Here is a 15,922-nt window from a genome sequence, read left to right on the forward strand (position 1 = left end):
CTTGCCACTGACCCTGGCCCTTTTTATTTTTAGTTTGAGACAGGGTCTAGGGCTGGGGATATAGCTCAGTTGGTAGGGTGCTTGCCTTGCATGCACAAGGCCCTGGGTTCCATCCCAGCACCACAAAAAACAAAACAACAACAACAACAACAACAAAAAAAAAAACTTTGAGACAGGGCCTCACTAATTGGCTGGGGCTGGCCTCAAACCTGGGATCTTCCTGCTTCAGGCTCCTGGGTTGCTGAGACCACAGTCTGGGCCCAGTGATGCCCACTGCTGTGATGCTGGTGATTGTTTCCAGACTCTTTGGTGAACAACCAGCAGACAACACTTTTTAAGTGAAAATATGGCATGTGTTCATACTATTTTTATTTCAAATTTAAGAGTATTTTTGCTTCTTGGATTTTATATTTGTCTCGTTTCTCTTGTGCTAGAAGTCATGGTTCCTGATGATTTTGGCATCCTTACTCATTTGTTTAACCTGTAAAGTATTTGTGATTATTTTATAGCAGCAGTACCAATATATCACCAGCAATTGGATCACTGAAAATAGCCTAAGGTTTCTCTGCAGTTGTTCTTGTTCTTGGAGTAGATCCTTAGGGATGTGCTGCCAAAGTGTTGCTTTTTTAATCACTTGAACCAGTTCTTCACTATGTCATCAGCTGGTTACACTGATACATTTATTTCATTTTAATCTTAATTTTAAGGAAGAGCTTTTTAATTTTGTTACAGGTTCACAAAACATTTTTTATGGTTCCAAGTCAAAATAAAATTTTGAGAAATGTAGCTTCCATTCCTGTCCTTTGGACCCTGTTTCCTCCCCCTCCTTAGGTAACTTTTTAGTTTTTACCTTTCGGTGTTCTGTGTGTGTGGTTCCCATTCTTAGCGACGCATGTCCTGAGGAGGGCAAAAGACTGTCCAGCAAGACTGCTCAGAGAAGAGAAAAGGGTTTGCATCAGACCCTCAACAGCTCCTGTGTGTAAACGCAGTTAGAAACAGGGCAGTCTGCAAAAGAGATTGAAGAACAGAGACAAGGCAGTGTTTTCTGAAATTTCATGCCTTCTAAACCTTCTAAAACAACTTAGACACTGGAAGCCACTCTACTACGCCATGTTTTATGCTTTCCAGTTCCACCTTCTAGTAAAGCTGGCGCTCCCGAAGTAAGCATTGTTACGCCCTCAGCTTCCACTCACAGACCTTAGGCTCCAGCCCTGGGACAGGCGTGGCCTGGCCTGGAGAGGCTGCCTGCTCCTGGAGGCTATACACGGAGTTTGCCCTCACCCTGCTCCTCCTTCCTGTCCAGAGGGCAAGACTCTGGCCCGGGGTGTCTGCACTAGTAAGGGTTGAGTGGAAGCTTTGTAAAAAGCTCTGAGTCACACAAACCCAGGGGTATTGGCCACAGAAGGCCTCAGTCCCTTATGTGCCTGGTTCTTCTCGTGTCGGCCTGGGCAGGCTGTTCTGCCCTCTCCCTTGCCCCTCTTCTCTCAGGTCTTTGGATAAGCAGTCATGCTGTTTGTTTGGATGAGTCTCGTCTCCTCTGTGTTCCCAGTGCCTTTGCTGGGTGCCCTCTCCCACAGTGGAGCAAGCAGTTGGCACCAGGTATGGTGAAAGGAGTCGGTGTGTTGAAATGCTCGCCTGCATCCTGCCCCCTGCAGCCTCGGCTTCGGCTTCTCTGGACACTTCTGAGCCCCCACTGCGCTTCATGTGGAGCTTGTTTTGACATGTGTGTTTCTCACCCTTGCTTGCTGGCAGGCGCCATTTCCTTTGTTTATCTGATGCTTCCCTTTTTTGGTTTTCCCCGGGCTTTCCAGTTCTTGGAACATCCTTGTCAGCAGATGTACTTTTGTTTCCAGTTTCTGAGCTCCAATTAAAATATGGCACAACTTCAATCACAGAAGCAGGGAGCATGAGGCAAGCCATTGAGTAAAGGAGTGGCAAGGAAGGAGGCCGAACCCCGTCTACCGCTGCGTTTCCATGTGTGACCTGGAGACTGAACTTCATGAAACCTTCCTCAGAAAATTAGAGCTTTCATTTAAATTAAAAAAAAAAAAAAGCTTTAGAATAAAATAAATTCATGCCTGAAAATGCTGCATACAGTAAATCATCAGTGGAGCAGTGCTGGTGCTCAGGGAGCTGCAGAGTCAGTTCCAGCACTAAGCAGCAGACCTGCCCTGGGGACCCCCGCAGGGCTGCTCTCCAGGTGTGGGGAGCTGTAGCCGTAGTACAGTGCCCTTGTGTAACTTCCTCTCACGCTCCTTGCTTAGTGGATCTATTGTTGCTCTTCTGTAAATGTATGGGAACAAACATTGATTTCCCACTTTATCCCCAGTAAGGACGAGAAGGTGAGACTACGTGGCAGTGGCTTGGATGCCTGTCGTGCATGTGTTGTGACACGCTTCTCAGAGGTGCTTGTGTTCAGTCACTGGGCATTGTAACCTTCAAGTTGCTTCCCTAAAGCATACTGTCCAATGTTAGTTGATGTATCACTAAAAGTTGCCTCGTACACCATCTTTAATGCATTTGACTGAATTTGCATTAAGTTTTCTTCATTAACACAATAATTATAAATATTGTAGAGTTTAACTAACTTATGATTACTTTAGGTTAAAAGTACAATTTAAATATTTCTGAACTCAAGTATAAGCAAGTGAAATAAAGGCATTTGTGTTTAAATCAAGAAATCTAATCAGAGGTTTCCACAATCTCTGTTTTGGGAGGTTCCAAAGATTCAACTTGACTACTTCCTTTTTTGAAAATATATATTTGTTTAGTTGTAGTTGGACACAATACCTTTTTTTAAAAAAATTTATTTTTATGTGGTGCTGAGGATTGAACCCAGTACCTCGCATGTGCTAGGCGAGCGCTCTACCGCTGAGCCACAACCCCAGCCCTTTTTTTAAAAAAAATATTTTCTAGTTGTAGATGGACCAAATGCCTTTACGTTAGTTGTTTATTATTATTTTTAATGTGGTGCTAAGGATCGAACCTAGTGCCTCACACATGCTAGGCAAGTGCTTTCCACTGAGCCCCAGCCCTAGCCTCTCCACTCGACTTCTTTCTGCTGCTTCTGGTTACTGGCCTGCAGGTGGAACACACATGGGATTCCCAGCCCTTCACAGCTGGGTGTGAACAACCAGATGTAATCACAGTTTAGAAATTACCAGCACAGATATTTTAGAAAAATTCAGCCTTTTAATTTTAGGAACTTTATCTTTACGGTGATTTTGGTTTGGAGACCTTTGAACGCAGTTTTCCTCCTGGAACTCTACTTCTCGGCATTGCTATGCCAGTGTGAGCTGGAGACTGAACTTCATGAAACCTTCCTCAGAAAATTAGAGATGGCTGCTGCCCGTGGTCCTGGCCAGCCTCTGCACCACCAGTCAGCAGAGCCCACGTTCATCAGGGCAGCTGTCCTCTTGCTTGTTTCTGCATTTGCTTTAACACATTATCCCCTCGGTCTTAGCTTTTCATGACTTGTACGTCTTCATTCCTCTCTAGCTTCATCTTTCCTATTTAAGTACTTAAAAGAAAGAACTGGGGATGTAGCTGGCCTAACAGGGGCAGGTACCTGGATTCCATCTCTAGCAAAAAAAAGAAAGAAAGAAAAGAAAAAAACAAAAGAAAAACATGAGCAGAAACCCAGTGGGCCTAACAGGACCAGCAGAACGGCAGGAGGTCTAGTATGCGATCCTTTCCTTTGCCATAGGGAGGGGTGGTTACCAGGTGGTGCGGGATGGAGAGGGTTTTGTGTCTCACCCTTCTGACTCTTTCCATATGAACACTTTTACATTCTAAAAATTGAAATTAAAAATCACATAAAATTTACCATTTAAACTCTCAAAACACATAGTTCAGTGGCTTTGTGTCCTCAGTGTTCTGCACCCATCACTACTCTCCAAGTCCAGAACACTCACTGGTCGCTCCCATCCCCTCAGGCCCTGCACCTGCACTCGCTTGGGGACTGTGTCTCTGTGGAGTTGCCTGTTGTGGACTTCCCATGCTGGTGGAGTTGGCTGGCACGCGACCTTCGTCTGACCTCTGTCACTTGGCATAGTAGGTTCAGGGTTTGTGCGTGTGGCAGCACGTGTCAGAACTTCATTCCTTTTTGTGGCCGGGTGCTGTTCTGATGCCTGGATGGCACTCACCGTTGGTGGGCCTTGGGGCTGAGTCTACTTTTTGGCTGTCATGAGTGACGCTGCCATGAATGTTGGTGTGCAGGGTTTTGTGTGAGCTATTTTCAGTTCTGTTACATGTACATGGAGGAGAGGGATTGCTGGATCCTGGGGTAACTAACTTTTTGAGGACCTGTCTGTTTTCCCTAATGGACACACCATTTTATGTTCCCTCCAACAGTGTAGAAGGTTCCCGTTGCTCCATTCATTATCCTTGCCCAAACCTGCCATTTTCCATTGTTGTAAAGTTTAGTCATTCTACTGGTACTAAATTATTTATGGTGAGTTTTCATAACAATAGTTAATTTGGGGGGGTGGGATACCAGGGATTGAACTGAGGGGTACCTCCACCACTGAGCCACACCCCCAGCCCTATTTTGTATTTTATTTAGAGACTGGTCTCACTGAGTTGCTTAGTGCCTCACCATTGATGAAGCTGGCTTTGAACTCACAATCCTCCTGCCTCAGCCTCCTGAGCCACTGGGATTACAGGAGTGTGCCACCGCGCCCAGCCAACAATAGAATTTTAAATTGAGGTGAAATTCACATAATATAAAATCAGCCATTTTAAAGTTAACAGTTCACTGGCTCTCAGGGCTCACTCTTAAAACGTCTTCATTACCCCAGAAGGAAACCCTGTCCCCATTAAACAGTTGGTCAGTTGCTGTTCCCTCAAGTCTGCTTTCTACCTTCATGGATTTGTGCCAAATGGGAGAGTCAGCCATGGAGTGATCCTCAGTCCTTGTGTGTAATGCCCAAGAGCTGGGCAGCTGCCCTGGCCCAAGAGCACATCGCAGCACAGCAGGGTGGAGCGACCTTGGGAACACGGTGTGCCTGCTGATCTGCAAGGAGTGGGAAGCGCCCCTGTGAGTGTGGAGAGGGAGAGGAGACTGCGGGTCCACTCAGGCGCCCTGGGAAGTCTGCCTGCCTTCCTGAGGTGGGTTTCTTCTATAGCCTACCCACACAAGCGGGGTGGACATGTGTCCCCTGGTGTGGCATGATGGGCATTGAGTTCTGTGGGTCAGTTGCTGGTCAAGGGCTCCTTTGCCTGACTCCCTTTCTTACTGCTACTTTCTCCCATTTCTGCTCTTTTCTAGGTAATCACCTGTGCTAACAGATGTACCTGTTCTATGTTTCTTTTCTTTTTTTTTTTTTTAATTATTTGTTCTTTTTAGATGTACATGACAGTAGGATGTATTTTGGCATATTATACGTACACGGAGTGTAACTATCAGGATCCTGTTCTTGTGGTTGTATATGACGTAGAATGACCCTGGTCATGTATTCAAATACAAGGCTAGGAAAGTTATGTCCAATTAATTCTACTGTCCTTCCCATTCCCACCCCCTTCCTTTCCTTCCCTCTGTCTAATTCAGCAGACTATCTATTCTTCCCCTCCCCACCCTCTTGAGTTGTGTGTTAGAATCCGCATATCAGAGAGAACATTTGGTGTTTAATTTTGGGGGATTGGCTTATTTCACTTAGCATGATATTCTCCCATGCCATCCATTTACTAGGAAATGCAATAATTTCTTTCTTCTTTATGGCTGAGTAATATTCCATCGTGTATATATGCCACATTTGCTTTATCCAGTCATCTGTTGAAGGGCACCTAGGTTGGTTCCATAGTTTGGCTATTATGAATTGAGCTGATATCAACATTGATGTGGCTGTGTCACTATACTATGCTGATTTCAAGTCCTTTGGATATAAACTTAGGAGTGGGATGACTGGGTCAAATGGTGATTCCATTCCAAGTTTTCTAAGGAATCTCCATACTGCTTTCCATAGTGGTTCCACCAATTTGCAGTGCCACCAGCAATGTATGGGTGTACCTTTTTCCCTACATCCTCACCAACATTTATTGTTACTTGTATTCTTTTTTTTTTTTTTTTTTTTTTTAGTTGTAGTTGGACACAGTACTTTTATTTTATTTGTTTATTTTTATGTGGTGCTGAGGATCGAACCCAGCATCTCACTTGTGCTAGGTGAGTGCTCTACTGCTGGGCCACAACCCCAGCCTGTTACTTGTATTCTTTATCATTGCCATTCTGACTGGAGTGAGATAAAATCTCAGTGTAGTTTTAATTTGCATTTCTCTAATTGCTAGGAATGTCAAACATTTTTTCCTATATTTTTTACCATTCATATTTCTTCTATGAATTGTCTGTTGAGTTCCATTGCCCATTTATTGATTGGGTTATTCGTGTTTTGGGTGTTAAGTTTTTGAGTTATTTGTGTAACCTTAGAGATGAATGCTCTATCTGAAGTGTGTGTGGTAAAGATTTCCCCCCGCTCTTGGGCTCTGTTCACATTCTTTTTTTTTTTTTTTTTTAGTTATACATGGATACCATATCTTTATTTTATTTATTTTTATGTGGTGCTGAGGATCTAGTGCCTCACACTTGCTAGGCAAGCGCTCTACCACTGAGCCACAACCCTAGCCCTAAGATGAGTTTTGTGCAGGGTGAGATAAGGATTCAATATCATTCTGCTTTTATGGATTTCCAATTTCCCCAGCACCATTTGTTGGAGAGGCTCTCTTTCCTCCAGTGTATGTTTATGGAGCCTTTGTCTGGTCGAGATAACTGTGTTTGTGTGGGCTTGTCTCTGTGTCTTCTCTTCTGAACCATTGGTCTTCGTGTCTGTTTCCTTGCCGTACCAGGCTGTTTTGGTCACTACAGCTCCGAGATGTCGTTGAAGGTGTGGTATTGTGAAGCCTCCTGTATCACTTTTCTCACTCAGAATTGCTTTGGCTATTCTGGGCCTCTTCTTTTTCCAAATGAATTTCATGATCACTGCTTTTTTTTTTATATATGTTTCTTATAAATAGAAACATAAAATATGTGACCTTTGGTGTCTGCTTTTTTTATTTGGCCTAAATAAAATAATTATGTTTTCAAAGTTTACCCACGTCAGTTACATGAACCGGAGCTTTTGTTCCTTTGTAAGGCTGAATGACATCCCTTCTTGTGGGTGGGCCATGTCTTGTTTATCCACTCATCCGTGGATGATACTCTGGTTGCACCTTTTGGCTCTTGTCAGTAGTGCTGCTGTGGATAGGGTTGTCCACGAGTTTTTTGTTGTTGTTGTTGTTGTTGTTGTTGTTTTGAGTACCTTTTTTAAAAAAGTTCTGTTGGGTATATACTTTAGAAGTGGTACCTGTGAGTTTCATATTATAAAATATATATTTGGGGGCTGGGACTGTAGCACAGCGGTAGAGCACTTGCCTCGCATGTGTGAGGCACTGGAGTTGATCCTCAGCACTGCATAAAAATAAATAAAATAAAGGTCCATCAACTAAAAAATTGTTTTTAATTAATAAATATATATTTGGTCTTCACCCCTGTTTCCTGGATTACCACTCCTGAGATTCTTGGAATCTTTGAAGTGACAGTGACTTTTTATTTGCTAATGAGTTGACTGATGGCTGGCAGTACTGGGACTGGTCACTAGAAAGCCCAGGTAGAATTAGAGAGTTGGTCGTTCAGCTCTACCCCATCTTCCAGGAGGGCAGACGCCAGTGGCCAGAGAATCTAGTCAGTCATGCACACACTAGATTCTCCACTTCCATGGAGGAAGTGGAGTGGGTCTCAGAAAGCATCTGGGTCACAGATTATGTGGGGGCTCCTAGAGGGTCATCCGCCCAGGGAGGCTGCAGGGGTTCCTTTTCCCTGCACACAGCCTGTGCATTCTGCGTTTCTTCTACTCAGTCTTCTCCACCCCCACTCCTAATACTAGGGATCAAACCCAGGGCCACACACATGGTAAGCAATTGCTCTACCACTTAACTAGGTCTGCAGCCCTTTTTAAAATTTTTATTTTGGGGCTAGGATTGTGGCTCAGTGGTAAACTGCTTGCCTAGCATATGTGAGGCACTGGGTTCAATTTTCAGCACCATATATAAATAAATAAAGGTCTATCAACAACTAATGGAATGTTTTTTAAAAAAAAGTTTTTTTGACATAGGGTCTCACTAAGTTGCTGAGACTGGCCTGGAACTTTCGATCTTCCTGCCTCTGCCTCTGGAGTGGCTGTAATTACAGGCATGTACCACCACAACCAGCAACAACTCCTCCTCCTCCTCCTCCTCCTCCTCCTCCTCCTCTTCCTCCTCTTCCTCCTTCCTCACCCCAGGATTAAACCCAGGGTGCTTCACCAGTGAGCCACACCCCCAGCCTTTTTATTTTTTATGTTGAGACAGGGTCTCACTAAGTTGCTGAGGCTGGCCTGGAACTTGCAATCCTCCTGCCGCAGCCTCTGGAGTAGCTAGGATTACAGGGGTGCACCCCCATTCCCATACATAACTCCTATCTTTTATAATAAGCTAGTAAATGTAAATAAGTGTTTCCCTGGGTTTTTGAGTTCTTCTAGCCAATTAATTGAACCTAAAAGAGAGGGTTGTGGGACTCTGTTTATAACAGTCAGTCAGAAGCAGGGTTAAAAACCACTTGGGCTTGAGCCTAGCATCCAAAGGTAGGGCAGACGTGGCCATTGGTCCTGCACCTGTGGGATTCGATGCTGTCCCCAGGTAGAAGTATCAGAGTGGAGTTGGATCCGAGGATACCTTGCTGGTGTTGGCTACAGAGATGATGGCCTACTTGCTGGTGTGCAGAAGGCCCCCCACCTTTGAATTTTATGTATTTTTGTAGGGCTAGGGTTCAGACCCTGGGCTTCACCATGCATTCTACCACTAAGCCACATCTCCATTCCCACATCTTTTGGAGTCACAGAAGTTGTCCATATTGATTGTTGTAGTGTGAGAGCAGAGGAGAAACAATTAGTTTTATTCTCCACAGGTAGGCTGTCAGAGATTTGGAGCTCAAATGTGGGTGAGGGTGTGGGTTAGCAGACACTCACCTTCTGCTGATGGACATGTGTTGCTGCCTTTGCCCTAGGAGAGCATTTTGGAACTTGCTTCTGAAACTAGCCATTTGCACGACCTGGCCACCAGTATCCCTCTACCTCCCAAGATGTAGACACAGTCCAGGGCAGGGGGCATGTTCTTGTGAAAGGCAGGAGAATAGGCGGAAGTTGGTTATTTAGGTCTGCTAGCAGGAGAGCTGAGAACATAAGGTTGGGGTGTTTGTCTGCCTTCAATAAGAGTGGTGGGGGGCTGAGGAAGCAGCATGTGGCAGGTGCCGACTCAAGTGGGCGCTGGGCTCATTTTGTCCTCACACTACATGTACTTTACATGTATTGCACACAGTTTATTTCATACATAGCTCCTAACACATTTTTCTTGAAAGGCAAGAGAACCATATTCCCGTCCTCCCAGAGAGAGGCAGTATGCATTGTTGTGTAGTGGAGCTCCGCAGAGCCCCACACCCCAGAGAAAGATGAGGCAGATGTCTAAGCAGCTCTGGCAGTGACCAGCAGCTCAGCCCATTAGCACCTGGGGCTCACCTTGAGTGCATGCTGTTCCTTCCCATTGATTGGTTTTGGAATCCTTGTCAAAAGGTGATTGTGGCTATAAATGTCAGGGTTAATTTCTGAACTTGGAGTTCTGTTCGATGGTCTACACGTGTGTGTCTCTTTGTGCCAATACCACAGTGTCCTGATGCTTAGCTTTGTTGTAAATTTTAAAGTCAGGATGTTTAAAGTGCATTGGTATACACCTATAATCTCAGCTCCTTGATGTATGATTATGATTTCAGTATATATGTCTGCTTCTCTATCCATTCCTGGATATTTTATTCTTTTGGATAGTATTTAAAATGGATTGTTTGCTTGATTTCATTTTCACGCTGTCCGTTGCTATGATATAATTGCTATTAATTTTTATGTATTGTTGTATTCTATATTCTTGCTAAATAAGTTTGTTAGTTCTAGGTTTTGGTCAGTTCCTTAGGATTTTCTGTTTCATATAAGATCATATCATCTGAAACTAGGAATTGTTTTACTTCTTCCTTTCCAGTGTGGATGCTTTTTGTTTCTTCTTGCCTAAGTGATGAAAAACGTCATGAAGAAAGGCTTTGAGATGAGGAGCCAGCCCCACCTGTGACAGACTCCTGACCCCAGTTCATAGGGAGATCCATCTTTTACTCATGTGGTGCGGAAGAGTTTGAGGGGATTCTGCATGTGTTATCCTAGTGATGTCTGATAATTCTGTGAGAATTAGGTAGTGTCTGCTTTTCCATGAAAAAGTGAGGCTCAGAGGATAAGCGCTGTGCCAGACAGAAGTGACAGTAGGCCACCTTCCCACCCAGGCCTGCTCACAGCCAGCTGCCCTGTCTGGCTGGCTCCCCAATGTGGACCAAATCCTGCCCTGGCACCACTCAACCCACCTGGGGCTTATCTGCAATCATGTCATCTTCTCAAGAAACCCCAATCCCAAGCCACGGGAGGTGGTGCACACCCATAAACCCAGCAACTCAGAAGGCTGTGGCAGGAGGATTGCTAGTTCCGGGCCAGACTCGGCAACTTAGCGAAGCTCTATCTCAAAGTGAAAAGGGCCTGGGATGTAAGCTCAGTGGGAGAGCTTGCCTGGGTTCAATCCCCAGTACCAAAGTAAACCCCAGGTCCCATCCATAGCCACCTGCTGGCGGGTGTCGCTGACATCTTCCTCTTCCTCTGCTGGAATTGGAAAATTGGAATTAAGCCATCAGCCCAACTTGGGAACTCCCAGGATGCTCCAAAGCAGAGGTGGGGGCTTCCTCTTTTGAAGAGACACCCTGTGTGTCTGGTACAGTGCTCACACTCAGTTGTTGACCTTGGAGGGCCCCTCCTCTCCACCCACCCTCCCCATCCCCTCAAAGCTCTCTGAGGACAGGTTCAGTTTCCTTCCTCCCTGTGTCCCCTGACACAGTAGGCACAGAGATGTATACATTGCTGCCCCCATAGTAGGCGTTGAAATGAGGGCGGTGGTTGTGGCCAACCTCTGCAGAGTCCTGACCTGACAAGGGCCTGCACGGGGCCCAGTGGTGCCCTGGAGCACTGTCCTGCTCACAGGGCTTTTTGGGTGGGCATGCACCCGAGGACCCTGTGCTTAGCAGTGTGGAGCACAGCACTCCCCAGAAATGTGTGAGGCCATGGTCAAGTGGGGGCTCCTGGTGTTTTCGTCGAGGCCATTGCCCTCCAACTAGTGTTCAGTCATTCCTTGGCTGGTGGAGGAAATAAATACCCTTTGGCCCATCCTGTTCAAAGACAGGTTAGCAGTGAATCTGGTATCTTAGAACACACGTCAGCGTGTCTCCGGCAGCTCTGGTGCTGTGTGCTTACCCAAATGAGCAGACCTGTGTTCAGGAAGGCTTACCTCAGGATGGTCCTCCCCAGACCACACCAGGAACAGCCAGCTTGGCCTGTCCATCATGGTGAGCCGTACCTCAGCAGTTGGAACACCTCTCCTCACTCGGCCTCCCCTGCTTGTCACCCTCTCCACCCTGCCCCTAGTAGCTCACCTTGGCTCAGGGAGCTGGAGCCTGAACCATGGCTCTTAAAGTCGGCGTTCTGAGGAACACAGTCAGGATGTTGTCCGGCTCCAAAGTGGCGCTGGTGCTGAGTGAGGAAGGGCTCCCTTGATATGGTGTGGACTCCTTAGCTTTGAATATATTGCCACTGGAGACTCAGTTTGTGTTTTGGGGGAGAAATGTAGCTAGGCAGTTGTTAGCTTCTCAATTACAGAAGCTGTTAATTCACGTGGTGTGTCATCTTGTATAACCAGTATTTTCTCATGTAGGAAAATCTCTTCACACTATTTGCATGTGAAAAATAACATTGAAATATGTAGCAAAACCCAGAAGACGACCATCATGAGTGCAATGTAATTTCAACAAAAAGCAATTTATAAGCCAGGTGCAGGTCACACACCTGTAATCCCCACTATTCAGAAGACTGAGCCAAGAGAATCACAAGTCCAGGCCAGCCTGGGCAATTTTTATTTTTTAAATAAATATTTTTTACCTGTCAATGGACCTTTACTTTATTTATTTATATGCAGTGCTGAGAATCGAACCCAGTGTCACACATGCTAGACTGGTGCTATACCACTGAGCCAAACCCCAGCCCCAAGCCTGGGCAATTTATCAATACGCTGTCAGAGGCCAGGGCTGGGAAGCTAAAGTATCTGAGGGGTAGGTAGTGGGCAGCAGGTTGGGTCCGGCCAACCCTTTCATTGGATGCAGTTAGCCCTGGATCCTTTCTTCACTAAGTTAGGAAAGATCAGCAGGCATCCAAATGGATGGGATTCTGGTTGCAAGCAGAGTCCCTGACCCGTTGAGGTCATCTCGAAAACTTCTTTTGTTTTCACAAGTCCCCAAATCTCACACAGGTGGCCTCACTTTTCCATAGCCACATTGTACTTTATTAAAGCTAACCTAGGTGTAGCCTCACCACCACATCATGACTCTGTCAGGTGTTGTGCTGTTGGCAGTGGTTTGATCCCTCCGCAGCCATGAAACATTCATTCTCTGAGCCTCAGAAAGAGGCAGCAAGAAGCAGTGCAAGAACAGAGCTCAGAGGAGAGGGAGGAGCTGGCTCTGCTGCCTTTCGCATCCCTGTGTCTGCCCTGCTGGCCTGAGGTGCACAGTGGCCCCTCTGAGTCTCTCCCTGCAGAGAGGAGGTTTGGGCCTGGGGTGGATGCCCAGGATCTTGTGAGTAAAATTTGTCACATGTGTGGTACTGTGGCACACATCTGTAATCCCAGTGCCTGTAGGCTGAGCAGGAGGATCACAAGTTTGAAGCCAGTGTCAGCAGCTTAGTAAGACCCTGTCTCAAAAGTCAGTACTAGGGATAGTATTGCTTAGTAGTAAAGCACTCCTGGGTCAGTACTAGGGATAGTATTGCTTAGTAGTAAAGCACTCCTGGGTCAGTACTAGGGATAGTATTGCTTAGTAGTAAAGCACTCCTGGGTGCACTCTCCAGTACCAAAACAAACAAAAAAGAATTTGGTGTTTGGTGTACACACACACACACACACACACACTGGGGATTGAGCCCCGGGGTGCTCTACCACTGAGCTGCATTTCCTGTCCTTTTTATTTTGAGACAGGGTTTCCTTAATTTGCTGAGGTCCTTGCTAAATAGCTGAGGCTGACCTTGAACTTGGAATCCTCCTGCCTCAGCCTCCCAAGCCACTGGGATTACAGATGTGTGCACCACCTCACCTGCCAGGGAACCGATTCATTTTGAAAGACACTTCATTGGTCAACAGCTACATTACCCTGTTATGGAAAAGGATGGAGGAGCATTGGGCTGGGAGAGTGAATCTCAGTGCAGAGGCTCCATCAGGCATCTGGGTCTGGATCTCCCCCTGGGGCCTGCATGCCTAGTCCACATGTGATCACCAGTCTCCTTGTGGCCTCCCTTCCTTACTGAGGCATGTGGGTGAGTAGGGCTGGCTGGGCCCAGAGGCTGGAAGGACACATACGCCCATGAGCTAGAGCTGCCCAACAGAAGCCGGTAAACAAATGTTGCAAGAATCTAGGCAGAAACTTCCCTCAGAAAGTTTGTGAAGCACAGATCTATCTCAACACTTTTATCTACACTCATTGTATAATATCCAGAAAATTAGAAAAAACAGCCTTTATACCACCATCTGGAAACATTCAAAATGTGCTTTAGATAAATGTATCAGCAAATATTCAGAATGATTAGTTTATTCATATTTATTCTTTTTTTGGGGGGTGGGTACCAGGGATTAAACTCGGGCGCCACTGAGCCACATCCCCAGCCCTATTTTGTATTTTATTTAGACAGAGTCTTACTGAGTTGCTTAGCACTTCACTTTTGCCGAGTCTGGCTTTGAACTTGCGATCCTCCTGCCTCAGCCTCCCATACTGCTGCCATCACACCCAGCTAAGCTCATATTCATTAATGCATAGTATAATTGTCATTTAAGCTAATGTTTCCATAGGAACTTTATGCAGCTGCTTTGTGATAATTTTTGTTTACTTGACCTCACAGTTTCAGTGGACAGAGACTTTGTGCCTCATTTTTAGTAGTGCTTACTTTACCAGTGCATGGACTTGCAGGTGGGAGGCAGTCATCCTTGCAGAGAAACTTTGAGCCAGGTGCAGTAGGAGAGCCTGCCCAGAGGCACAGGAGACCCCATCCAGCCAGCCCTGTTGCTAGACATCTTAGTATCTACCTGACCCTTGGCCTCATGTGCAAAGGGCCCCCTGCCATGTACACCTCTCAGCCTTGGTGTGAAAATGCCTTGCAACCTGGGGGCAGAGCACAGCAAGCACACCCAGCAGTTAAGCGGGCTGAAGCAGGTGTGCAAGTTCAAGGCCAGCATCTTCAACTTAGACCCTGTCCCCAAATATAAAAAAAAAATAGAAAGGTCTGGGGATGGAGCTGTAGTAAAGCACCCTAGAGTTGAATACTTAGTACCACAAAAAAGAAAAGAAAAAGAAAATGCCCTGCAGAGGGGCCCACCCAGCGCTCAGCAATGCAGAGCGCTTAGGGTGATTCAGGACCTGGTAAAGCCACAGTTGGGGGCAGAAGCAGAGCTTGAAGGGCTAGTGGGCACGAGGTGGGGCTTCACTTTATAAGGAGTGTTGCTGGACTTCTGGAAGCACATCAGTCATGGCCAGCACTGCGTGGAGATGCGTCATACTGTTCTGGCCTGGGCTTAACTGCAGTGTCATCATGGTGTGACAGAGACACCTGGAATCATGCTGTAAAGTTAACCAGGATGTAAAATTGACTGACAGTGGCTACTGCTTTGACCTAAATATTGGAAAGATGCATCAGTGGATGTGTAACCGATGTGATTCTGCGATCTGTATACGGGGTAAAAATGGGAGTTCATAACCCACTTGAATCAAAGTGTGAAATATGATATGTCAAGAACTATGTAATGTTTTGAACAACGAACAATAAAAAAAAAAAAGATGCATAGGATTTTTTTTTTTTTAATATTTATTTTTTAGCTTTTCGGCGGACACAACATCTTTGTTTGTATGTGGTGCTGAGGATCGAACCCGGGCCGCACGCCTGCCAGGCGAGCGCGCTACCGCTTGAGCCACATCCCCAGCCCGATGCATAGGATTTTAAAGTACCTTGAAAATATAGTTTCCCCGGTATACCCCTAGGGAGTATTTTTGGTGGTAGTACTGGTGGTATTCAGATAGAAATACCATCACAGAAAGAAGCCATTTAGTCGCGTCCCATTCGCAGCCTGTAGGGACAGGCAGAAGGGATCGCAGGGGTCTCTCAGGCACTTTTGCTTTTCCAGAGCTGTTTGTTCCTTCCCTGCCTGGGGTGACAGGGTGGCGCTCTCCTGACCTATTGTCTTTTCCTGGCAGAATTTCTCTTTCCTAAAATGGAGTCGAGTAAAAAGATGGACTCCGTGGGCGCACTGCAGACCAACCCCCCACTGAAGCTGCAGCCCGACCGCAGTGGGTCTGTGCTGGTCCCCGAGCAAGGAGGCTATAAGGAGAAGTTTGTGAAGGCCGTGGAGGACAAGTACAAGTGTGAGAAGTGCCGCCTGGTGCTGTGCAACCCCAGGCAGACCGAGTGTGGGCACCGGTTCTGCGAAAGCTGCATGGCCACCCTGCTGAGGTGGGTCCCCAAGTACCACGCCTTGCCAGCAGCCTACTGTGCCTGTCCCTGCTCTTCCACCTCTCCTTCCTTCCATTTCATTTCTCTCGAAAGTAAAAGTCAACCTTGACGGCTTCAAGCCCAGAGGCAGTGAATGAGAGTCTCTGCCCAGCTTGTGAGTCCTTTGGGGAAAGTCCGTGGGATCCCATGCCTGAGTCTCTGAGGTCACCCTGTACCTGCCCCACCTGCCCTGCATCCTCCCCAGT

The 15,922-nt window shown here is 46.3% G+C and overlaps 1 protein-coding gene across 5 annotated transcripts in view; it reads left to right on the plus strand.

Moving 5' to 3' along the window:
• Nucleotides 1-15,922, plus strand: part of Traf3 (TNF receptor associated factor 3) — a 115,974-nt gene that overhangs the window by 66,976 nt on the left and 33,076 nt on the right. For all 5 annotated transcript variants that reach the window (XM_046453075.2, XM_046453074.2, XM_046453077.2 and 2 more), the window contains one exon: nt 15,422-15,677. In XM_046453075.2, the coding sequence (XP_046309031.1) occupies nt 15,439-15,677 (239 nt within the window). In that variant the 5' untranslated portion in view covers nt 15,422-15,438. The remainder of the gene's footprint in view (nt 1-15,421; nt 15,678-15,922) is intronic.

The sequence above is a fragment of the Marmota monax genome, unplaced genomic scaffold (assembly GCF_021218885.2).
Source record: "Marmota monax isolate L192 unplaced genomic scaffold, Marmota_monax_Labrador192_F-V1.1 WCK01_AAM20220418_F8-fsc00190, whole genome shotgun sequence".
Classification (NCBI taxonomy): domain Eukaryota; kingdom Metazoa; phylum Chordata; class Mammalia; order Rodentia; family Sciuridae; genus Marmota; species Marmota monax.